The sequence below is a fragment of the Phocoena sinus genome, chromosome 6 (genome assembly GCF_008692025.1).
Source record: "Phocoena sinus isolate mPhoSin1 chromosome 6, mPhoSin1.pri, whole genome shotgun sequence".
Lineage (NCBI taxonomy): Eukaryota > Metazoa > Chordata > Mammalia > Artiodactyla > Phocoenidae > Phocoena > Phocoena sinus.
In genome coordinates this window covers 24,355,122-24,382,057 of record NC_045768.1, presented here as the reverse complement: position 1 = coordinate 24,382,057, position 26,936 = coordinate 24,355,122, and the positions used below count along the sequence as shown (strand labels likewise).

Sequence of the window (26,936 nt, the reverse complement as noted above, 5' to 3'; positions counted from 1 at the left end):
TTCCTTAAAAAACTACAGATAGAATTACCATATGACCCAGCAATCCCACTACTTGGCATATACCCTGAGAAAACCAAAATTCAAAAAGAGTCATGTACCAAAATGTTCATTGCAGCTCTATTTACAATAGCCAGGACATGGAAACAACCTAAGCGCCCATCATCGGATGAATGGATAAAGAAGATGTGGCACATATACACAATGGAATATTACTCAGCCTTAAAAAGAAATGAAATTGAGCTATTTGTAATGAGATGGATAGACCTAGAGTCTGTCATACAGAGTGAAGTAAGTCAGAAAGAAAAAGACAAATACCGTATGCTAACACATATATATGGAATTTAAGGGAAAAAAATGTCATGAAGAACCTAGGGGTAAGATAGGAATAAAGACGCAGACCTACTGGAGAACGGACTTGAGGGTATGGGGAGGGGGAGGGGTGAGTTTTGATAGGGCGAGAGAGAGTCATGGACATATACACACTAACAAACGTAGTAAGGTAGATAGCTGGGGGGAAGCAGCCGCAAGGCACAGGGATATTAGCTCGGTGCTTTGTGACAGCCTGGAAGGGTGGGATGGGGAGAGTGGGAGGGAGGGAGACGCAAGAGGGAAGACATATGGGAACATATGTATATGTATAGCTGATTCACTTTGTTATAAAGCAGAAACTAACACACCATTGTAAAGCAATTATACCCCAATAAAGATGTTTAAAAAAAATAAAAAAATAAAAAAATAAAAAAATAAAAAAAATTTTAAGCCAAAAATAAGTTGACATCAAAGTGCAATGGAAATGTAAGGCCAGACACTATCACACTCCTAGAGGAAAACATAGGCAGAACGCTCTATGACATAAATCACAGCAAGATCCTTTTTGACCCACCTCCTAGAGAAATGGAAATAAAAACAAAAATAAACAAATGGGACCTAATGAAACTTAAAAGCTTTTGCACAGCAAAGGAAACCATAAACAAGACCAAAAGACAACCCTCAGAATGCGAGAAAATATTTGCAAATGAAGCAACTGACAAAGGATTAACCTCCAAAATTTACAAGCAGCTCATGCAGCTCAATAACAAAAAAACAAACAACCCAATCCAAAAATGGGCAGAAGACCTTAATAGACATTTCTCCAAAGAAGACATACAGATTGCCAACAAACACATGAAAGAATGCTCAACATCATTAATCATTAGAAAAATGCAAAACAAAATTACAATGAGATATCATCTCACACCGGTCAGAATGACCATCATCAAAAAATCTAGAAACAATAAATGCTGGAGAGGGTGTGGAGAAAAGGGAACACTCTTGCACTGTTGGTGGGAATGTAAATTGATACAGCCACTATGGAGAACAGTATGGAGGTTCCTTAAAAAACTACAAATAGAACTACCATACGACCCAGCAATACCACTACTGGGCATATATCCTGAGAAAACCATAATTCAAAAAGAGTCATGTACCAAAATGTTCATTGCAGCTCTATTTACAATAGCCAGGACACGGAAGCAACCTAAGTGTCCATCAACAGATGAATGGATAAAGAAGACGTGGCACATATATACAATGGAATATTACTCAGCCATAAAAAGAAACGAAATTGAGTTACTTGTAGTGAGGTGGATAGACCTAGACTCTGTCATACAGAGTGAAGTAAGTCAGAAAGAGAAAGACAAATACCATATGCTAATACATATATATGGAATCTAAGGGGAAAAAAATGTCATGAAGAACCTAGGGTTAAGATGGGAATAAAGACACAGACCTACTAGAGCATGGACTTGAGGATATGGGGAGGGGGAAGGGTAAGCTGTGACAAAGTGAGAGAGTGGCATGGACATATATACACTACCAAACGTAAAATAGATAGCTAGTGGGAAGCAGCCGCATAGCACAGGGAGATCAGCTAGGTGGTTTGTGACCACCTAGAGGGGTGGGATAGGAAGGGTGGGAGGGAGGGAGACGCCAAGAGGGAAGAGATATGGGAACATATGTATATGTATAACTGATTCACTGTTATAAAGCAGAAACTAACACACCATTGTAAAGCAATTATACTCCAATAAAGCTGTGGAAAAAAAAGTAAAATATTTATCATAAACCTTGGACATAGTAAGAATTCAATAAATCTTAACTGATTCTAAAAAAAAAAAAAAAAAAAAAGTGCAATGGAATACCACAACTGAATCACCCCTCTAGGTGGCAAGTAAGCAAAGCTCAATCCAAAAAGGACCACTCGTAGGAAAACAGTCTCCTTCTAGCTCTGGGAATATTGACTGTTGGTAATATTCTCACTAAGGCAACTTTTAAGTAATTTTGTAGACCCTAAATGCACTATCTATTGTTCGCAGTTACTAAACATTTTCATGTATCCCAATGAGGGAAGTAAAGACAATATATTTCCCCTACCTTATGATCTGGCACACAGTTTTTTAGAAAGCAGAGAAAAATCTTCTAATAATTTACTACGAGAATTTTTTAACTCCTTCAAATCCCTAGCCATTTTTTCTCCTCTCTTTCTTCTACATAAGTTTTATTGAACTACAATTTACCAACAATAAAACTCACCAACTTTAAGCATATGATTCCGTGGATTTTGACAAATGTATACAGTTGCATAACTGCCACCAGAATCAAAATATAGAACGTTAGCATCATTCCCAAAAAGTTTCCTCATGCCATGTTATAGTGAATCCCTCCCTGAGCCCTGGTCTCTGACAGCCACTAGATATGCTTTGTCACTACAGTTTTGCCTTTTCTAGAATTTTGTACTAACAGAATCATACATTACGTACCTTTTGAAAAACAATGTGGTAAAATATACATAACATGAAACTTACTATTTAACCGTTTTTAAGTGTACAGTTCAGTAGTGTCAAGTACATTCCCACTGTCATTACACAGCTTTTGGTGTTTGGTTTCTTTAACCTAGTACAATGCTTTTGAGGTTCATCCACACAGTAGTTTGTTCCTTTTAAATTGCTGAGTAGTATTCCATTATCTGGATATACCACAATTTGTTTATCCATTCACCAGCTGATGGGCATTTGGGCTATTTCCAGTTTGGGGTTATTGTGAATAATGCTGCTATGAACATTTAAGCACAAGTTTTGGTCATATGCTTTCACTGCTTTTCAGTAAATGCCTTAGAGTGAAGATGCTGGGTAATATGGTATCTGTTTAACATTTTAAAGAAACGTTAGCAACTGTGTTTCTCTCTCCATTCAGAGAAAACCTATAGTCTATGGACACCCAGCCAGAAGTTACTGCCTGCTACATCACACCACATCTCCTCAAGGTGTAAGGCAGAAAGAACAATTCAGCTCATGAAAAGCTAAATGACAACACATCTGGAGTCCCCAGTAACTGACCTGACACACACTTGGTGCTCAATGACAGTGGCTATTATTGGAGCTACTGTGATCAGGTATCAAGTTCACCAGTCTCATATGTATGTAGCATACAGTCTTTCTCCACTATCCACCTCAATCTTTTTTTAAAAATATTTATTTATTTAATTTATTTATTTGGCTGTGTTGGGTCTTAGTTGTGGAACACGGGGTCTTGGCTGAGGCATGCGGGATCTTTCGTTGTGGTGCACGGGCATCTCTCTAGCTGTGGTGTGTGGGATTTTCTCTCTCTAGTTGTGGCACACGGGCTCCAGGGCATGTGAGCTCTGTAGCTTGTGGCACGCAGGCTCTCTCGTTGAGGCGTGTGAGGTCACTAGTTGTGGCGCACAAGCTTAGCTGCCCCGCAGCATGTGGGATCTTAGTTCCCTGACCAGGGATTGAACCCAAGTTCCCTGCACTGGAAGGCGGATTCTTTACCACTGGACTACCAGGGAAGTCCCAATCTTTTCTTTTGAGTGGAAGAATATCTGCATGTGCTCCACCTTCTAAGGAGTTGAGAACAGTTGTTCTCTAACTACATCTCCAGGCCTTCCCAGCACTCAGCAGTTGGAGAGAATCAAATTCAGAAGACTCAGGAGGCTCTTTTCCTCCCCTCTTTCGGTAGCTCAGTTAATCTGGCTCAGCAGGCCTGATTTAGCTCAATGGATGAGACTGACAGCAACCCCTGAGCTGGAGGCTCCCCCTTTCTAACAAGGCCACATCCTCACTCAGAGACCTTCCACTGTCAGACAGTCCTATAGATGTTCCCCTGCCCCGTGCCATATGGAGACTGTTACAAGGCAGGGGTCCCCTCTACTGGAAGGCAGGCCATAGCGCATCCCATCCAGTTAGGCCTCATCTAAGCATACCTCTCTGTGAATAAAAGTTCCAAGTTGATACACAATCAGCTTTTTGTCTAAGTGTAATTATACTTGTATAATTATGACACATAAAGGTTTGTGTGTCCCTGCCTCGTTTACACAACTACATATCTAACTCCTCTGTACCAGAGACCTAAATTGACTTCAAACGATTGGTTAGAATTTTAATTCTTAACCAGCGCTCTGTGTTTATCCTTTATAAACTCTGAGATGAAACTGTTGTTTTCACAAATTTTTTACTTCTGCTCTCAGCCCCCTCTCATTTCTGACCGAAAGAGTATTTGTGTTACTTTTCCAAACTGAGTGAGAGAGAACTAGCCAGCCAACTCAGGATTTCATCAGATGACTTGCTTTTAATGGAGTGAGACTTGAAGCAAGGACATGGGTGGGGAGAATGAAAAACCATAGTCAAGAAGCTCTGTGCCCTCAGGGTACACAGGGCCCTAGACCACAAACAAGTAGGAAGCACAGTCTAAGGGAAAAGAAAGAAAAGGAGAGTAAAGAGTCCACAATCAAATTCTGCCTACTCCTGACATTTCCTTACACTGGTTCTGCCCTCTTTTCTTTCTAAAGGTCAGACAGGAAGACTATTAGACTATCATTCCCCAGGGAACAACAGTAGTCTACCCTCACTGCCACACAGTGCACCTCAAGTACAAGGTGAGCTAGTGGAGAGGGCAGGCATGTTCAGAGACCCCACGTATAAAATGACCAATCAGGGATCCCTTCATTACAACCCCCTCCCTTTCCTGATTCACTAGCCACCCCAGAGACCCAGCTCCACAGTAAAAGGTACAGAAACTTGGTTGACACTGGATTTCCATTCCAGAGGGGAATGGTCACGCTGTGCACGCAGACCTAGCGTGCTGGTGAGGGGCTCAGGGAGAGCTGCTCCCGTAGACGCCTTCTATCCCCACTGGAAATAACTGTGAATCACACACACAAGCGTACGACCGTGGCATCACATTAAATCGTGTGGAGTCCTTGGCAGCAGTAAATACTAATTCAATATTTTTATTCAATTAACACATTGTTTTGTGTCTTTGACAGTGCCTACCGATCATGGATACTTACTCTAGTGCTAATTAAAAAAATCAACAAGAGCTTGTTTCAATTACATACGCAAATAGCAAACATTTGTATCTCAACACTAGTTCTATTATGAGCCTTATTAAAATGAACTTGGCAATTTTTAAAGCACCACAAAGAGAAACTAAATACAAGACAAAGTTTTTAAAAGTCACTTCCCTTGGAAACTTGAAGCAAAGGTTTAAGCTTATTAAGCTGATCTTTAATCAAGTAGGTTACAAAGGCATTATATTTACTGACTTGGTTATTATTTAAGAACTCTACCAATTTTACTTTTCCCAAACATGCATAAGAGATTCTGCCTCTCTATTTCAGCGTTAGGAGATCTCTTCAAATAAATGAAAACAGATTTTCTTACAGCTTTAAACTCTTCCTTATACATTTTAATTTAAACAAATAATGTTTATAACCTTAAATCCACAAGAATTTCTTTCTAATGAATATTTAATATTTCCAGTAAAATCTGGAAATACTGATTTACTAAATGATCGACGCTGATTTTTTTTTTTTAACCCAAATACTTTTAATTCTGCAAAACTGGAGGGTAGAGGTGGGAAGCATGTTCACCGAAAATCTCACAGTACATACATTCTCCCATCAAATTCATCACTAGGACTCCCACCCACCGGCCCTGAAAAGCTGTAATCCGACAAGCAAGAGCCCTACCCGTGTGCATGCACTCATGTGAAAATATCACACACACTAAATTGCACTGAGGCCGTGACAACATGCAACTTAGTGATGTGCAATATCTCCACCAGAGCAAGCAGAATGGAGCATCGGGGAAGAAGCGGGTGATGCAAACATTCAGGACACAACATGCTCTAAGGGGAGGAAAATGGTTTAGGGGTAACGGATGCATGCCACTAACTCAAAAATTCATGAAATGGAAACCCAATCACAAATGTATTCGGTTTAGAAGAATACTCATTCAGAACGGAGAAAAATAACTAAGGTTCAGAAATTCAATGAGACAGTGATTATCTAGTAGCCACATATTTCAGAAGGCAAAGCTTGAAGAACAAAGACACTTTCACTGTCTGGACATGCAGTTAACTCCCAATTTCAATTCCACTTTTAACTTATTAATGGATCATATAAAATGAGTTTAATAATTCACTTAACTGCAACATTGATGACAACTAATGACTGATGCTTATAAAACCTGACATCACTGATAATTTACACACTGAACTTCAGTCTCAGGGCATTATGATAATATTTTCATGATCATTTGTATAATATTTTCCCTCTTAAAATCTTTCTCCATGAAGAAACATATTCCATCTTGAACATAATCCTTAAGAATGAAAAAACTGACAGGAGCTTGTAGAACTAGAACTCATTGTTATCTTACATATATGAGAAAGTTCTTCAGAGGTATCTATGTATGACTGTATATTTTAAGCCTTGAATTTGACCCAGTAAAGAAATAAAAAGCACTCAGGCTGCTAAAAATCAACCTGAATTACAATCTATAATTTATATAACTTGATATAGCTGTGGTTAGAAGAATGGCCCAGCCTATATCTCGTCTGTACCATATTTTTCAGACTCACAGAAATCTATCAATTTTGAGAACAATTAGGATTGTAGTGTTGGTTGTTAATTTTTTTTCTGTATTAAAAACAAATCCTCTATGTGACTTTTACCACAATAAAAAAACATTAACCTTTGCTCTGCACCTGAAACTATCACAGCATTGTTAATCGGCTATACTCCAATACAAAATAAAAAGTTAAAAACAAATTAAAAAAAAATAAGATAAAATGAATGGTTTTTGTACGAGTATACTTTAGAACCAAGACATGGGCTATTCTTATAGTACATAATTAGTGTGTACAATCCCAAGAAGATAAAGCAAATCTAACCTGTGAAAAGACACATATTTCCTCATATCTATGTAGATGACTGTACACTCTCTAACCTCAAATTCCTTCCTGAACCAAAGACCTAATTTTTAAAATTTTTATTGAAATATAGTTGACTTACAATGTTCTGTTAGTTTCAGGTGTAAAGTGTACAGTTATACATATATAACAATGTTATACAAAGATTCAATTATACATATATATGAATATATATATTCCTTTTTACATTCTTTTCCATTATAGGTTATTACAAGATATTAAGTATAGTTCCCTGTGCTATACAGTAGGCCCTTGTTATCTATTTTACATACAGTAGTGTGTGTATTTTATTAACCCCAAGCTCCTAATTTAACCCTCCCTCCAGCCTTGGTAACCATAAATTTGTTTTCTATTTGTTTTGTAAATAAGTTCATTTGTTTCCTTTTTTTAGATTCTATGTATAAGCGATATCATGTGATATTTGTCTTTCTCTGCAAAGAACTAAATTTTTAGCTGCCAGCCTCATGTGTCCATGTGAATAGTCTTAACAGTACCACGAATTTAATTCATCATCTTTTGTTCCAACCATCTCCTGGAAGAAGGCATCATGGTATACCAGAAGAATGTGTGATCTCAATCAGCTGGACTTAGGTACAAATCACAGCTCTGCTTACCAGTTCCAAGGAACCATGATATTAAAGAATAATCTTTAAAACAAAGGAGGTGGCATATTTGGTATAAAAAAAAATGACTCAATGACAGACATTTAGAGGATGGCCAGCTGTGCTAGTAAAGGTTACTTCAGGAAAAAGAAGTATCTTTCTTGAAGTTCTTTATGGACAAGCTAGATACTTTTCTGTAAGACTTGGCTTAAGTCACACTGACTAGAGGATTATGGCAGCCTTTGATATGGCTGATTCCATAGCTTTATCCTATTGGGAAGATAGAAAGTTATTTTTCCTTTTTGGTAAAGTATTTGCATAAACTTTTTTGAGACAGATGTCACTTAGATACATTAAAGTTAATCTATTGATAGATTAATAAAGATGAAAACCAATGGTTAAATAGGCTTAGAAGGGATGCTAAAGCCAGCAAGTATCTTTCCTGAAAACAACTTCACCCTGAAAGCTGTTGCAGTAGACAGTATACTCCCAAACTCAGAATATTTACATGGATGGCTCCATGTGGATACCTGGGAGCACCAAAGGGGATAAGAGCTTTTTTGGTTTTAATCCCACCTACTGTCCAATAAAGTAGGAGGAAAAAACAGAAAACCTAGCAAAGTTTCCAGAGAAAATATATTTTAGGTGCATGCATGCTATTTGAATGTAACCAAGGGTTTTCCAAAGATCAAAGTGGTATCCTCACCAGCTGTTACATGAACACAGTGAAAAAATAAGCCAAAATCAGTCAGACAGAATTATCAGGTCAAATCAACATTTCTGTGGCAGACTAGTTTCAAGAAATTACCATTTTCTTAAAAGTATGTGGAAACAGAAATGCCAGCCAAAGAGTCACTATTCAAGAGAGGCTTTAGGCCGCTAACAGCTTATTAGAAAAAGGAGCTCTAATGGATAGCATGAGGATTTCATTTGAATAGCTATTCATAAGAAGTCAAAATGAAGGAGAGTCTTATTAATGAGTTAGAGCAATGAGGGACAAAGTTTTGGGAAGGAGCTGAGACAAGGCTGCAAAAGGCCTGTCCCTACCTGACATGATGAAGAGGAAAAAGAAAAAGGCATCAGTGACTTGGAAAGAGGATATGAAGAATAAAAGCTGAAGAATCATCTCATTCAGAAATCAAGCCTGCAATACATAGACCCCAGAAGACATGATGGAAATTTCTGGCTGGAAACTGCAATACACACAGAGCACGTGACTTGGAAATAACCCCAAATTTTGCATTTCCGGTATCCAAACTACCCTCTGCAGAGGACACAGCCTGGCTGCAGAGCGACAGAGGAAGAAACAGGAAGGCCACCTACTCTCCTCCCCAAGCAAAGCTAGAATTCCCGAGAATACAAGGAGGGTTCTGAGAGAAGCTGAAGTGTATGTGTGGTGCAGGGTGCAGGAGGGGCTTCTCCCGAGCAAATTATGTGACGATTAGAAGCTGCAGCAAGGGCCTGGGGACAGGCCATTAGACCTTTGTACATCACAGGCTTGAGAGTAAGATATTAAAACTGTTTTACATTATCCTCTCAAAGGAGATGTTAAAAATCTGAAAATACCAGGGGCTTCCCTGGTGGCGCAGTGGTTGAGAGTCCGCCTGCCGATGCAGGGGACACAGGTTCGTGCCCCGGTCCAGGAAGATCCCACATGCTGTGGAGCGGCTGGGCCCGTGAACCATGGCTGCTGAGCCTGCGTGTCCGGAGCCTGTGCTCCGCAATGGGAGAGGCCACAACAGTGAGAGGCCCGCGTACCGCAAAAAAAAAAAAAAAATTTGAAAATACCAGCGTCCCCCAATAGCTTAGCACTGAATGTTACCACGAAGGCTCAAGACAGAAAAATGGGCCTCTCATGGAGAGCAGTTTCTGAAGGAAGTAAGAACAGCATAAATCTTTTCCCTACCTGATAGCTTCTTCCACAGACTGGCCAATAATATTAGAAGAAGGACCTGGCTGAGATAGTGGTGTCAGGCTTATCACCCACTTCACTGGCTTGTAGTACTCATCACTGGAACTTAACAGATAAAATAGTGTGGTCAGGAAAATTATCTGCAAAACAAAGGACAGTACCTCCTAAAATATCACATTTGGAAACTACAGGAAGGAAACATAAATGGAACCAAGAATATGCTTTACTGCAGAAGGAGTGTGACACGTACTCATCTGTGTGTACATACCAGAGACAGAACAAAGTTGAGGAGGGCAGTCCCGCTGTAGAAGAGGATGGCCAGGAGCGTGGTGACAGTGGTGAAGAGCAGGCTCACATTCCGGCTCATAACGATCCACAGGGACTCTAAGATCTGGCGAGGAGGGAAGGATAAATATTAGGACTCGTCCTCAGGAAAGAAGTTTCTACAGCTATCTAGTGTGCTCTTCATGGAGTGTTTTACTACCATAAACTGAAACAACAAGAACTGAGTATTATTTTATCTGAAAACATTTGAATGTTGATTAGTAAGGAAAATGGTTAAGTAAATTATGGTGAATATACTACAAATAATAACAGGCAGCCATTAAAACATCGCTATTATAACACAGAAAAATACTTTATGATACAATGCTAAGTTTAAAGAACAGGACAGGGCTTCCCTGGTGGCGCAGTGGTTGAGAGTCCGCCTGCCGATGCAGGGGACACGGGTTCATGCCCCGGTCCAGGAAGATCCCACATGCCACGGAGCAGCTGGGCCCGCAAGCCATGGCCGCTGAGCCTGCACATCCGGAGCCTGTGCTCCGCAACGGGAGAGGCCGCAACAGTGAGAGGCCCGAGTATCGCAAAAAAAAAAATAAAGAACAGGACAAAAAAGCTTATTTATAGCATGATTATAACTATGAAATGGCACGCATAGAAAAAATACCTACAGAAGAATATGCCAGAATGCAACCTGTAGTTGTATGTAGCTTGTAGGACCACAAGCACAGGCCAAGAAATTCTAACATTAGTCTGATTAGCTATACCTCCCCCATGGACTTGCCATCTTCAACTTAGAACCAACAACAAACACAAAAGCGTCACTTCAATGACTTCACTAAAGTCACAATAAAAGAAATAAACAGATGGGGTCAGAGCTCTGCAGCTAAAAACCTTTCCTCAGATAGATAATGACCCTATATGAAGCTGAGTTCATCTGATCCATCACCTGCAAATTCACTAGAACCAGATGTTAATACATGTTAAATATTACTGAAAGAAGATGTATAATATCTATAACACACCTACGTATTTTCACGTAGGTGTGTTATAGATATTTCCTATCTCTTCATGAACTTAAAGTCCCATATGATAATGTCTGTTCTATTATTCTCCCCAAGAGGACTATCCTTCCTCTTAATGAAAAACAAGGAAGCAAGATGATCAGAAAAACACCTTCCATTATAGTTTTCAAAATGCTCGCATAAACCTCACAGCAATGCAGCGCGGGAAGCAATGTAGATGATATCATCTTTATTTTACAGATATACAAACCGAAGCTCAGAGATTTTTAAAAACTTGCCCAAGCGCATGAAGCTAATAAGCAGAACTAGAGCTAGGACCAGAACTCCTAATGGCTGGTTTTATTTTGCTGCCCTTTCCAAAAGAGAAGTTCTGTTTTTTGTCATATGCTCAAGTTATACCATCTCTTCCATGAAAGGCCTATCCATTCCTTTCCTACCTCAAATGTACCATTTATAAAGGCATATTTTGTTGTCCTCAGCATTTCTTGCAAACCTCAGCTCAGCCTTCATAAGAGGACTTTGGCAGGCTAGTTTCATTTACAATAGCTCCTTACATAAAATCTTGAAAATGCTTCATGATGCCTACAAAAATATGCATGATTGACTGTTTGACCTTACGGGATAAAGAATGAATGAATACTGCCACTGATTCTAAGAAACAAACCAACAATGCCCTTACTTGTGATTTTTACAAACATTCTTTTGGGGAATTCAGTCACTTTGGAATTTTTATCAAAAAAATTTTTTAAATAGTTTCTGGGTCATACTGATAGGAAATACTCTGTGGTAATTCTTAAGAAATTAACTGAATACATTAACTGTAGACTGGTAGTCACTAACAATCCAGTAACTTTTCTATGTACTCAAAGGGATTAGGAAGAAAGGTTCAGAAAAGAAGAAAGAGATGCTGGGTATTATAAAACCAAAAAGTTCAATCAAGGGCTGACCTTGACAGTTTCTTAAAATTTGTTCTGATGAGATAGGTGGTGATATTAAAGAATGTAACTTTTTTTAATACTGTATAACAAAACGTGTCAATATTTAGAATTAGATATTAGTGAACCAATATTCCAAATGACCAGTGCACATTACAAAATCATGTAAGGGTAGAAGATCCATTCCCAGCCAAGATAGATCAAGGGACCTTAATATAGGAGAGAAGAAAAAGTTCACTGATACGGTTTCAAATTCTACATTGCAACTAACCTTTAAGAAATACCATTTGTTGAGTTTTGGTGTAGTATCAAAGAATAGTCACGATGATCTGAAAAGGTTATTAAAAGACTACCCTCTTTTCCAGCTACATATCTGTGTGAGGCTAGATTTCTTCATATACTTCAACCAAAACAACATATTCCAACAGACTGAATGCAGAAACAAACATGAGGTTTGCAAAATTAAACAGGTTTGCAAAAATGTAAAGAAAGCCACTCTTCACACTAAATCATTTTTTTTGTTTTGGAAAATGGTTATTGTTCAGACATAACGAGCATGCCCTTCATGTCAACAAGTAACGTTATTTTTTAGTGAATTGATAAATGTTTTTAAAGTTCTCAGTTTTTTTTTTTGTTGTTGTTGTTTTTTTGCGGTATGCGGGCCTCTCACTGTTGTGGCCTCTCCCATTGCAGAGCACAGGCTCCGGATGCGCAGGCTCCGGACGCGCAGGCTCAGCGGCCATGACTCACGGGCCCAGCTGCTCCGCGGCATGTGGGATCTTCCCGGACCGCGGCACGAACCCGTGTCCCCTGCGTCGGCAGGCGGACTCTCAACCACTGCGCCACCAGGGAAGCCCTAAAGTTCACAGTTTTAACTGCTAATACAATAAGTATCAATAGAACCTACATCAGCAAAAGCTCTTTGGAGTCCTCACACCAAAATCTGAGAGCCACTGGACTACAGAAAACAGAGGGAAGGGATTATCAAAAACAACATTCTTAGAATTGAAGGACATGAATTTCTAGATGTAATTTCAAACTGTTGTAGCTACATTAGGCGATTGGGAGAAAGGGAAAATGTGAGTGCAGGGATGGGTGAAGGGACTGGGTGAAGGGACCAAAGGAGTTGTAAGAAAACCCCAAGGGAGCTGTAAGGAAGCACTGAGGGACTTGTATCTTCATCTTCCATGTTAGGAAGCCAAAAGATAATATTGTAAAACCAAGAAAGAGCAGCATAAACATTATTTAAGAAATTTAGAGGTAAATACACAGAGAAAGCTAAAAGAATTGAGAGCTCATTTTGGAGAATGAGACTGAAGTGGGGAAGCACAGAGCAGGGGCACTGCTATTGTTTATTAAAAACCTTAAAACATTGTTGACCTTTAAGCTATGGTCATCTATTGTTTTGATAAAAATTAAATTTTAAAAATAACTAGCACAGCAAACCTCCACTTTTATTAACATGATGAGAATTACAAGTTTATTCACAAGAGAAGTCTTCTCATCTCTGTGGAAAGCCACAGACCAAGATACCTCACAAAGTAGGCTATGGAATGAAGAATAGTCGCTGAAACTTGGCAACACGGCAAGCTGTTCCTTGCTGCCTTTGATCCTTTGGTAAACAAGGCAGAGGTGGGTGGTGCATGAGGGAAGGACAGGTGGGATGATAATAAGCGAAGCCTTTAAACATCCAGTCTCTCTAATGTGACTGGAACCATATTTCCATCTGCCAAAGGGCTTCACCCACCAAAGGTGGCTCCCTCTCTATAGTGGTCCAACTGGGGACATTCTGGTCAGCCTAGGGGACAAGGATACCATCTCAGAATCTGAGAGCCACAGCATTATGTGTGCTACCTGAGTCAGCATCTCTTGGTTACTCTTCAACCACAGAGGAGGCATCAGGGAGTTACATCAGAGGCCTAAGGCTTTTGGACATCTTTCTAGTGCATTTCGAACTCTCCAAACTGTAAATGTCATGGCATTAAAAACAGGGTACCGAAAGGTATTTCAGTGTGTGAAGAAAACTGGGAATTAGAGTCTCTGTTTTTGTACCTAAGTCCAGTTTAACTATAAATACTATTTCTTACCGAAAGAAATGTCTCAATGTTCTCATGGACAAAGGAAGCGATATCCTGCCAGTCCAGAATGTCTCCCAGCCAGCTATTCTGACGACTTATGTGCATCTTGTGTCCTTTGAGCCTTCCAGAGTGAGTTACATTCTATGGAATAGAACAGTTCAGACATGAAATCTCCATCTTAACCTAAAGAATAGGAGGTATAAATAGCCTATCTTGTTTTAGGTCCACTTGAGCAATTTAGTAAGTGCACAAAGGTGAAAAACTTTTTATTATTTAAGAATCAACAAAGAACTCCACCGAAAGACCTGAAATATATTTTTCTGTTTATATTCTAGTTACTGTGTCTCAGCCTAGCTTAAAAGCTTCCCTTCTAAGTATGTTCAACTGAACAGGAACGCAGCATATACTTTCATCTTATTTTTCCCTTTTAGCCCCTCTAACCTTCCTCTTGGTCTCCCAGTTTTGCTTTTTTCCTCCTTTGCTCATCTCTCTTATTACTCCTCCATACACGCTAAAGGAAGCAGAGGGGAAATATGAAAAAGTACAGCTAAAACCAATACAATGTTATATGTCAATCATATCTCAATAAAACAGGGGAAAACAAGGGTCGGGGGGGAATCTAACTTGTCTATCTGGAAGAGAATTACACTGGCAGAAATGCAGGAATAACAGATTTGAAAGAGTGATGTGATGTATAAACAAAGTGACTGGTAAGGTTAAAATTTAGAAATAGAAGTAGATTCTTAACATTCTTGTGTTTCCATTCTCGCACTTTTTTCAAACAGCACTGTGATGCCTGCCTTCATTATGCAATGAAGACATTAGATCCTAGTAAAACAGGTAAAGAAAACAATGCACTTACCCACTTACAAATCTATGCTTTTAAAACACTGACCACCCTGGACCATAAGTGAAGCTCAAAGCGGGTGAGGAACAGTAAAAGCTGTTTGTCTGTAAGCAGAAGCCCCAGAGTCAGTAGAAGAAGTGGATACAACTTTCCAATAGTCTGGCTCTTCAGCAGGTATCTAGCCAGAGATCCCCCAGTTAGTTTTTTTTTTTTTGCGGTACGCGGGCCTCTCACTGTTGTGGCCTCTCCCATTGCGGGGCACAGGCTCCGGACGCGCAGGCTCAGCAGCCATGGCTCACGGGCCCAGCTGCTCCGCGGCATGTGGGATCTTCCCGGACCGGGACACGAACCCGTGTCCCCTGCATCGGCAGGCGGACTCTCAACCACTGTGCCACCAGGGAAGCCCGCCCAGTTAGTTTTAACTCCCAGTTTTGGAAAGCCACAAAAACCATCACTGTTCCTTCGACTCCTCCTGGGGCAGGAGTACACAATGCCAAACAGGTCACTGAGCAACAAATTCAAATTTAAATCAAGCCCTCCTACCCACAAACCCCAAGTTAAGAGATTTATTTATGTTTCTCTTCTGTTTAGATCAACCCAGGGAAAAACTAACCACGAACTCTGCCCCACTCTATCTCCTTCCCCTGGATGGGCATCTTCCACAGCACAGCTCCTAATGGCCCACAGGCCTTGCCAATGCAGTGTATAGAACAGCCTGGCACAACTAGCTGCTTTCAAACCATCATTTTTATATTTAATGAAAAATGATACTATTTTTCGTCATAAAATCTGAAATTGGAGTACATCAGCACAAGTAGCATTAAAGGTTTATTTAAAATAAAATAAATCTCTCCAAACTTTTGGATCTATTTTCACTTCCTCAAAGAGAAAAGTTCTTAGTCTGAAGCTGTATTGTCCCAAATAGTAGCCACTACCCACATATGGCTACTGAGTACCTAAAATGTGGCTAATCCAAAAATGGAAAAAATTATATATATATATATATATATATATATATATATATAAAACCTCATTAAATTTTTTTATTCATTCCATATGGAAATGACATATATTCAGTATACTGGGTTAAGTAAAATACATTATTAAGATTAATTTCACCTGTCCTAGTTTTTCTTTAAATGTGGCCACTAGAAAAATCAACATTACATGTATGACTTGCATTCATTACATTTCTACTGTACAAATCTGGTCTAGAGGATGGGATGCTGTTGATGGTAATGAACAGAGGATGGAATACTGATACACCAGAGACTGGTAGGTTCTGCCATGGAAACTAATCATCAATTCAAGCTGACTTTTAGTGACCTGAGGTTTAAGAACCTGCAGCTTGGGCATCCCTGGTGGCGCAGTGGTTGAGAGTCCGCCTGCCAATGCAGGGGACACGGGTTCGTGCCCCGGTCCGGAAGGATCCCACATGCCGTGGAGCGGCTGGGCCCGTGAGCCATGGCCGTTGAGCCTGCGCGTCCGGAGCCTCTGCTCCACAATGGGAGAGGCCACAATAGTGAGAGGCCCGAGTACCACAAAGAAAAAAAAAAAAAGAACTTGCAGCTTAAAAATGTCAATAAATAAAACCCCAATGTTAACACAATCCTACCTGGTCAATGAGTCCATAAAATAAAAGGACACTATTAGTTTACAACTGAAATCCTTAGCTAAAATAACTTACCTTTACAAACCAAGAATGATACAGCCTGTCCCAAAGTTCTAGCACTTGCTTTTCAATTACGGCAGTATTGTTCACCTTATCTCCAAGAATTTTATGCAGCTAGAAGAAATACAGATATAATCTGGTTTAATATTTCAGGCAACAATTCAGTAAAATTAATACATGCTGGGTCTTTATATTTGTACCAAATCAAACTAAAATGTTCTAGCCTATTTAATTGCCTCTAACCACATTAGGTTCTTTTCTAAAACTCTACTCCTCAATATCCCCAGTAAATTTCCTCTCTCCCACCTTTTTGCTTCTTTTTTCTTTCCTTTATTCTTAGGTCTCGACTCCTTGATCTTGGACCTGTAGCCTCTAGAATTGTGAGAAAATTAATTTATGTTGTTGAAGCACAAAGTTCATGGTACTTTGTTATGGCAGCCCTACCAAAACTAATACAGTTCATCTCTACCAATCACATGGGTACTATCTCATATTCAAGCTTCCATCTACAGCCCAGATCTCTCCCTTGAGCTCCAGCTATGTATGTCTGATTGTATGTCTACTTAAGGTATTTAATATGCCCTGAAACAGAATTACCAATCTACATGCAACACCTACACCCCACTACCACCTCCAATTCTTTTTATCTAAATGTACAGCTATCCTTCTAGTTGGACAAACCAAAAACTTCCTTCCCTTGCACTCCATAACCAATCCATGAGCAATTCATGTCAAGACAACCTCAAAAACATATCCCAAACATGACAATTTCTCTCAATTCCCACTGCTACGATCTTAGTCCAACTCGTCAACATCTCACGTGGACTATCAGAATAATCTTTCAATTGGTCTCCCTGCCTTCTTCATTCTTGCCCACTCCTCCATAAAGCAGCCAAGATGAGCTTTCAATATCCTAAACCTGGCCATATCCCTGTTTTAAAGTCCTCTGTAGCTAAATTAAAATCCCAAGTTCTTTATGACCTAAAGGCTTGTCTCATCACCACATCCCCTATTCCAGCCACAGTGACCTTTCTTTCCCTCATTCAAGCTCCTTCCCATCTCAGGGCCTCTGAATTTTCTATGCCCTCAACTTGAAACATTCTTTTCGAAGACCTTCATAAACTGCCTCCTTCTCACCACTCAAGTCTTAGTGAAAACATTACCTTCTCAGAGGCATTCTCTGGCCATTCTAGCTAAAGCATCACTTGGAGTTACTCTCTACGACATCACTCTGTTTACTCTGGTCACAGCACTTTCAGATCTGAAACTTTTGTTTGCACATTTAATGCTTGTCTCCTTTCACCCGGAATGTAAGGCTCTAGGAGAGCTGTAACTCTTTCTGGTTTACTGCTTTTCGCCAGGATTTAGAACAGTGCCTGACACGTTTGTGCACTGGCTGTCGCCTTCTTCATTCTTGTCATCAGAGAAGGGACACAGGAAATGCGCTCATTACTTATTCTCTTGCTGTATCAGGGCAGTATCTCTAGATACAAATTTTAAAAAGAGAATACAAGTACAATGGATAGTTAAAGCGAGGATGTTGTATGACACAGGCCTAGAGCCCGTACTCTGCAACAAGAGAAGCCACCGCAATGAGAAGCCCACGCACAGCAATGAAGAGTAGCCCCCACTCGCCGCAACAAGAGAAAACCCATGCACAGCAACAAAGACCCAACGCAGCCAAAAATAAAAATAAAAAATAAATAAATTTAAAAAAAGAAAAAGATAAGGTGACCATATGTACATGGGTTTATCTCTGGGCTTTCTATCCTGTTCCATTGATCTATATTTCTGTTTTTGTGCCAGTACCATAATGTCTTGATTACCGCAGCTTTGTAGTACAGTCTGAAGTCAGGAAGCCTGATTCCTCCAGCTCCAATTTTTCTTTCTCAACATTGCTTTGGCTATTCGGGGTCTTTTGCATTTCCATACAAATTGTGCAATTTTTTGCTCTAGTTCTGTGAAAAATGCCATTGGTAGTCTGATAGGGATTGCGTTGAATCTGTAGATTGCTCTGGGTAGCACTGTCATTTTCACAATGTTGATTCTTCCAATCATGTACATGGTACATCTCTCCATCTGTTTGTATCATCTTTAATTTCTTTCATCAGTGTCTTACAGTTCTCTGCATACAGGTCTTTTGCCTCCTTAGGTAGATTCCTAGGTATTTTATTCTTTTTGTTACAATGGTAAATGGGAGTGTTTCCTTAATTTCTCTTTCATATTTTTCATCATTAGTGTATAGGAATGCAAGGGATTTCTGTACATGAATACTGCTATTTTACCAAATTCATTGTTTAGCTCTAGTAGTTTTCTGGTAGCATCCTTAGAATTCTCTACGTATAGTATCCTGTCATCTGCAAACAATGTCAGTTTTACTTCTTCTTTTCCTATTTGGATTTCTTTTATTTCTTTTCCTTCTCTGACTGCTGTGTCTAAAACTTCCAAAATTACATTCAATAACAGCAGTAAGAGTGGCAACCTTGACTAGTTCCTGATCTTAGAGGAAGTGGTTTCAGTTCTTCACCACTGAGAACGATGTTGGCTGTGGGTTTGTCATATATGGCTTTTATTATGTTTAGGTAGGTTCCCTCTATGCCTACTTTCGGGAGAGTTTTTATCACAAATGGGTGTTGAATTTTGTCGAAAGCTTTTTCTGCATCTGTGAAATTATCATTTTTTATTATCATTTTTTATTCTTCAATTTGTTAATATGGTGTATCACGTTGATTGATTTGTGTATAATGAATAATCCTTGCATTCCTGGGATTAACTCCACTTGATCACGGTAGACGGTCCTTTTAATGTGCTGTTGGATTCTGTTTGCAAATATTTTGTTGAGAATTTTTGCATCTATGTTCATCAGTGATATTGGCCAGTAGTTTTCTTTTTTTGTGACACCTTTGTCTGTTTTTGGTATCTGGGTGATGGTGGCCTCATAGAATGAGTTTGGGAGTGTTCCGCCCTCTGCTATATTTTGGAAGAGTTTTGAGAAGGAGAGGTGTTAGCTCGTCTATAAATGTTTGATAGAATTTGCCTGTGAAGCCATATGGTCCTGGGCTTTTGTTTGTTGGAAGATTTTTAATCACAGTCTCAATTTCAGTGCTTGTGCTTGGTCTGTTTATATTTTCTATTTCTTCCTGGTTCAGTCTCGGAAGGTTGTGCTTTTCTAAGAATTTGTCCATTTCTTCCAGGTTGTCTATTTTATTGGCATACAGTTGCTTGTAGTAATCTCTCATGATCCTTTTTATTTCTGCAGTACAGCTGTTACTTCTCCTTTTTCATTTCTAATTCTGTTGATCTGAGTCTTCATTTTTTTCTTGATGAGTCCCGCTAATGGTTTATCAATTTTGTTTATCTTCTCAAAGAACCAGCCTTTAGTTTTATTCATCTTTGCTATTGTTTTCTTCATTTCTTTTTCATTTATTTCTGATCTGATCTTTATAATTTCTTTCCTTCTGCTAACACTGAGTTTTGTTCTTCTTTCGCTAATGCTTTAGGTATAAGCTTAGGTTGTTTACTTGAGATTTGTTTCTTGAGGTAGGATTGTATTGCTATGAACTCCCCTCTTAGAACTGCTTTCGCTGCATCCCATTGGCTTTGGGTCGTCATGTTTTCATTGTCATTTGTTTCTAGGTATTTTTTTATTTCCTCTTTTTTTCAGTGATCTCTTGGTTATTTAGTAGCGTCTTGTTTAGCCTCCAAGTGTTTGTATTTTTTACAGTTTTTTTCCTGTAATCAATGTCTAGTCTCATAGCATTGTGGTCAGAAAAGATACTGGATATGATTTCAATTTTCTTAAATTCACCAAGGCTTGATTTCTGACCCAAGATATGATCTATCCTGGAGAATGTTCCATGAGCACTTAAGAACACTAATGATGAAAAATTTGAAAGTGAAATTAAGAAAACACTCCCATTTACCATTGCAACAAAAAGAATAAAATATCTAGGAATAAACCTACCTAAGGAGACAAAAGACCTGTATGCAGAAAGTTATCAGACTCTGATGAAAAAAATTAAAGATAATATAAATAGATGGAGAGATATACCATGTTCTTGGATTGGAAAAATCAACATTGTGAAAATGACTCTTATTACCCAAAGCAATCTACAGATTCAATGCAATCCCTATCAAACTACCACTGGCATTTTTCACAGAACTAGAACAAAAAATTTCACAATTTGTATGGAAACACAAAAGACCCCGAATAGCCAAGGCAATCTTGAGAATGAAAAACGGAGCTGGAGGAATCAGGCTCCCTGACTTCAGACTATACTACAAAGCTACCGTAATCAAGACAGTATGCTACTGGCACAGAAACAGAAATATAGATCAATAGAACAGGATAGAAAGCCCAGAGATAAACCCATGCACATATGATCACCTTACCTTTGATAAAGGAGGCAAGAAAATACAGTGGAGAAAAGACAGCCTCTTCAATATGTGGTGCTAGGAAAACTGGACAGCTACATGTAAAAGAATGAAATTACAACACTGCCTAACACCATACACAAAAATAAACTCAAAATGGATTAAAGACCTAAATGTAAGGCCAGACACCATCAAACTCTTAGAGGAAAACATAGGCAGAACACTCTATGACATAAATCACAGCAAGATCCGTTCTGACCCACCTCCTAGAGAAATGGAAATAAAAGCAAAAATAAACAAATGGGACCTAATGAAACTTAAAAACTTTTGCACAGCAAAGGAAACCATAAACAAGACCAAAGACAACGCTCAGAATGGGAGAAAATATTTGCAAAGGAAGCAACTGACAAAAGATTAATCTCCAAAATTTACAAGCAGTTCAGGCAGCTCAATATCAAAAAAAAACAAACAACCCAATCCAAAAATGGGCAGAAGACCTAAACAGACATTTCTCCAAAGAAGATATACAGAATGCCCACTAGCACATGAAAGAATGCTCAACATCATTAATCATTAGAGAAATGCAAATCAAAACTACAATGAGGGGCTTCCCTGGTGGCGCAGTGGTTAAGAGTCTGCCTGCCAATGCAGGGGACATGGGTTCGTGCCCCGGACCAGGAAGATCCCACGTGCCGTGGAGCGGCTGGGCCAGTGAGCCCTGGCCACTGAGCCTGCACGTCCGGAGCCTGTGCTCCACAACAGGAGAGGCCACAACAGTGAAAGGCCCGCGTACTGCAAAAACAAACAAACAAAACTACAATGAGGTATCGTCTCACACCAGTCAGAATGGCCACCATCAAAAAATCTACAAACAATAAATGTTGGAGGGGGTGTGGAGAAAAGGGAACCCTCTTGCACTGTTGGTGGGAATGTAAATTGATACAGCCACTAGGGAGAACAGTATGGAGGTTCCTTAAGAAACTAAAAATAGAACTACCATACGACCCAGCAATCCCACTACTGGGCATATACCCTGAGAAAACCATAATTCAGAAAGAGTCATGTACCAAAATGTTCACTGCAGCTCTATTTATAACAGCCAGGACATGGAAGCAACCTAAGAGTCCATCAACAGATGCATGGATAAAGAAGATGTGGCACATATATACAATGGAATATTACTCAGCCATAAAAAGAAATGAAACTGAGTTATTTGTAGTGAGGTGGATGGACCTAGAGACTGTCATTCAGGGTGAAGTAAATCAGAAAGAGAAAAACAAATACTGTATGCTAACACATATACATGGAATCTAAAAAAAAAAAAAAATGTTCACGAAGAACCTAGGGGCAAAACGGGAATAAAGATGTAGACTTACTAGAGAATGGACTTGAGGATATGCGGAGGGGGAAGGGTAAGCTGGGACAAAGTGAGAGAGTGGCATGGAAATATATACACTACCAAACGTAAAATAGATAGCTAGTGGAAAGCAGACGCATAGGACAGGGAGATCAGCTCGGTGCTTTGTGACCATGTAGAGGGCTGGGATTGGGAGTGTGTGAGGGCGGGAGAAGCAAGAGGGAAGAGACATGGGGACATATGTATATGTATAACTGATTCACTTTGTTATAAAGCAGAAACTAACACATCATTGTAAATCAATTATACTCCAATAAAGACGTTTAAAAAAAAAGTGTATTCTGTTGTTTTTGAATGGAATGTCCTATAAATATCAATTAAGTCCATCTTGTTTAATGTGTCATTTAAAGCTTGTGTTTCCTTATTTATTTTCATTTTGGATGATCTGTCCATTGGTGAAAGTGGGGTGTTAAAGTCCCCTACTATGATTCTGTTACTGTCAATTTCCCCTTTAAGGCTGTTAGCCTTTGCCTTAAGTATTGAGGTGCTCCTATGTTGGGTGCATAAATATTTACAATTGTTATATCTTCTTGGATTGATCCCTTGATCATTATGTAGTGTCCTTTGTCTCTTGTAATAGTCTTTATTTTAAAGTCTATTTTTTCTGATACGAGAATTGCTATTCCAGCTTTCTTTCGATTTCCATTTGCATGGAATATCTTTTCCCATCCCCGCATTTTCAGTCTGTATGTGTCCCTAGGTCTGAAGTGGGTCTCTTGTAGACAGGATATATACGGGTCTTGTTTTTGTATCCATTCAGCCAGTCTATGTCTTTTGGTTGGAGCATTTAATCCATCTACATTTAAGATAATTATCGATATGTATGTTCCTATTCCCATTTTCTTAATTGTTTTGGGTTTGTTTTTGTAGGTCTTTTCCTTCTCTTGTGTTTCCTGCCTAGAGAAGTTCCTTCAGCATTTGTTGTAAAGCTAGTTTGGTGTCGCTGAATTCTCTTAACTTTTGCTTGTCTGTATAAAGGTTTTAATTTCTCCATCGAATCTGAATGAGATCCTTGCTGGGTAGAGTAATCTTGGTTGTAAGTTTTTCCCTTTCATCACTTTAAATATGTCCTGCCACTCCCTTCTGGTTTACAGAGTTTCTGCTGAAAGATCAGTTGTTAACCTTATGGGGATCCCCTTGCATGTTATTTGTTGCTTTTCCCTTGCTGCTTTTAATATTTTTTCTTTGTATTTAATTTTTGATAGTTTGATTAATACGTGTCTTGGCATGTTTCTCCATGGATTTATCCTGTATGGGACTCTCTGTGCTTTTTGGACTTTCTTGACTATTTCCTTCCCCATGTTAGGGAAGTTTTCGACTATAATCTCTTCAAGTATTTTCTCAGACCCTTTCTTTTTCTCTTCTTCTTCTGGGACCCCTATAATTCTAATGTTGGTGTGTTTAATTTTGTCCCAGAGGTCTCTGAGACTGACCTCAATTCTTTTCATTCTTTTTTCTTTATTCTGCTCTGCGGTAGTCATTTCCACTATTTTACCTTCCAGGTCACTTATCCGTTCTTCTGCCTCAGTTATTCTGCTATTGATTCCTTCTAGATAATTTTTAATTTCATTTATTGTGTTGTTCATCATTGTTTGTTTGCTCTTTAGTTCTTCTAGGTCCTTGTTAAACGTTTCTTGTATTTTCTTCTTTCTATTTCCAAGATTTTGGATAATCTTTACTATCATTACTCTGAATTCTTTTTCAGGTAGACTGCCTATTTCCTCTTCATTTGTTTGGTCTGGTGGGTTTTTACTTTGCTCCTTCATCTGCTGCATATTTCTCTGTCTTCTCATTTTGTTTAACTTACTGTGTTTGGGGTCTCCTTTTTACAGGCTGCAGGTTCGTAGTTCCCGTTGTTTTTGGTGTCTGCCCCCAGTGGGTGAAGTTCGTTCAGTGGCTTGTGTAAGCTTCCTGGTGGAGGGGACTGGTGCCTGTGTTCTGGTGGATGGGGCTTGATTTTGTCTTTCTGGTGGGCAGGGCCACATCTAGTGCTGTGTTTTGGGGTGTTGTGAACTTAGTATGATTTTAGTCAGCCTCTCTGCTAATGGGTGGGGTTGCTCCTGTCTTGCTAGTTGTTTGGCATGGGGCATCCAGCACTGGAGCTTGCTGGCCATTGCGTGGAGCTGGGTCTCACCATTGAGACAGAGATCTCTGGGAGAGCTCTCACCGATTGATATTACATGGTACAGGGAGGTCTCTGGTGGTCCAATGTCCTAAACTCGGCTCTCCGACCTCAGAAGCTCAGGCCCAACACCTAGCCAGGGCACCAAGACCCTGTCAGCCACACGGCCAGGTACGTGGGGATTTTCTTGTCTTTTGGGAAGTCTGAGGTCTTCTGCCAGCATTCAGTATGTGTCCTGTAGGAGTTGTTCCACATGTATATGTATTTTTCATGTATTTGTGGAGAGGAAGGGGACCTCCACGTCTTCCTCCTCCACCATCTTGAAGGTCCTCCAATTCACCCATTTAAGAGTGTAACTCAACAGTTTTTTAGTACATTCACAGTTATGCAACGATTACCAAAATCAATTTTGGAACATATTCATCCCCCCAAAAGAAAACTCCATACTCATTAGTAATCAATCCCCCATTTCTCCCCAATCCCCCTACCCCTGAAAACCACTACTCTACTTTGTTTCTGTAGATATGCCTCTTCCACACATTTTATATAAATGGACGTGGTCTTTTATGACCGCTTCCTTTACACAGCCTAATGTTTTCAAGGTTCAGCCATGTTGTAAAATGTATCAGTTCATCCTTCCTTTTTACGGCCAACTAATATCCCAGTATGTGGCTATACCACATTTTATTTATCTATTCATCAGTTAATGGACATTCAATGGTTGCTTTTAGATATTATCCCTGTGTCTTGCAAATGAGGATCACAAATATTTTACAACGTTTCGTAGCAATATCATCTCTCTTCAGCTGTCTTCCCTTTTAGAATCCTGAGCAAAAGGTTTCAAACCTATCTTTTCTCTAAGTAATTTGAAATTTACTTCTTTAAAATCTAAGGCACATTTCTCCAGCTATCCAAATTCCCCTTCTTTATCCTTTTCCCAAATACGTAAGAATTCCAGAATAAAAATTTCTCCTGAACAGATAATTCAAAAGTTAAATGCTATGCTTTCCATAGAATAAGTCAGGCATATATATATATAAAAGTCTAAAAGCCTTCTGCAATGACTGGATCTTTCTTCTATGATAGTTCTGAGATGCATATCCACATACAGTGGACCTTTGACCAACACAGGTTGGAACAGCACAGGTCCACTTACATGTGGATGTTTTTCACTAAATATGTACTACAGTGCTCCACAGTCTGTGGTTGGTTGAATCTGAGGATGTGGAACCAGGTACATGAGCACCAACTGTAAAGTTATATGGGAGTTTTTTGACCACAGAGAAGGTTAGCACCTCTAACCACCACATTGTGCAAGGGTCAACTGTACTTAACTTTCATTTATTCAATAAATATTTTTTTTAAAACTTCCATGTGACAGTTGATTTGGTTATCTGGCATGGACCCAGGAAGATCAGTAACACATTTTTCTCTTAAGTTGACCACAATTTAAGTTGACCACAATTCCATCCTCAGGTTAGCAGATTACTGTGTGTACAATGTCATTTCCAAGATACCTTTTTTGAGATTTTGTTTTTGAATTTTAAACAAGAAATCACACACTAATACTTTTTTCTGGCACACATCTCACTGCAACAAATCTTGTCAATCCCTAGACAATCCTAATTACTTCAATACATTAAAACTTCAAATTACCTTCATTTCCATAGGCAAAACTAGGGGGGAAAAAAAGAGATATCCCAAATCCATATCATGGAGTCTGAGCTTAGCTGTGATAACTGTGCCTTCTCCTCTGTCTTTCATCTCCCCTTCACTAAGCTTCAGCTTCCTGTCTCTACATCCTGGATCACATAAATACCCCTTCTTAAAATACACTCGTCCTTCTCTATATTCATCCAGGACCTATCATTCCATTCTTTCAAGGTTTATCTCAAGTGCCACATTAAAGCACTAAACTCAGTTCCGGGCACACACTTCTAGCATACCACAGTAGAAAGAGCAAGGGATTTGGAATTACTCTTCAGTTTGAAACCAAGCTCTGCAATTTACTACATGACCATAGGGAATTTACTTAGCTTTGCTAAGTCTGTTTCCTCATCTATAAAGGGGATAAAATAATTCAGACTACAATAAGTTTCTTGGAAAGATTAAATGAAACAAATTGGAAACTGCCAAGCACAGTTATCAGCAAATAATAAAATATAATATATGGTAATACCTTTTTCTCCACAAAGCCTTATTTGTCCACCCAAGCTTAGTGATCATTCTGTTCTAAAGCACAAATAATGAATCAGAACTATCTTGAACATGAAACAAAAGGCCTACCTCTCAGACTGTTCAGGCTAGCAGCACTAATCAATATGATCATCCAGAAGGTTTAATTTCATCGTATATTGCTTGTTGACTTGCAGATTTAAGCCTATCTCAAAAATAGAAATTG

General features: G+C 39.2%; 1 protein-coding gene across 3 annotated transcripts in view; it reads right to left on the bottom strand.

Moving 5' to 3' along the window:
• Nucleotides 1-26,936, bottom strand: part of TMEM245 (transmembrane protein 245) — a 107,570-nt gene that overhangs the window by 27,048 nt on the left and 53,586 nt on the right. For 2 of the 3 annotated variants that reach the window (XM_032635914.1, XM_032635913.1), the window contains exons 10-13: nucleotides 16,638-16,736; nucleotides 14,113-14,244; nucleotides 10,055-10,177; nucleotides 9,781-9,926 (exon numbers count right to left, since the gene is read on the bottom strand). In XM_032635914.1, the coding sequence (XP_032491805.1) occupies nucleotides 9,781-9,926; nucleotides 10,055-10,177; nucleotides 14,113-14,244; nucleotides 16,638-16,736 (500 nt within the window). The remainder of the gene's footprint in view (nucleotides 1-9,780; nucleotides 9,927-10,054; nucleotides 10,178-14,112; nucleotides 14,245-16,637; nucleotides 16,737-26,936) is intronic. The other variant, XM_032635915.1, reaches the window with a different exon arrangement.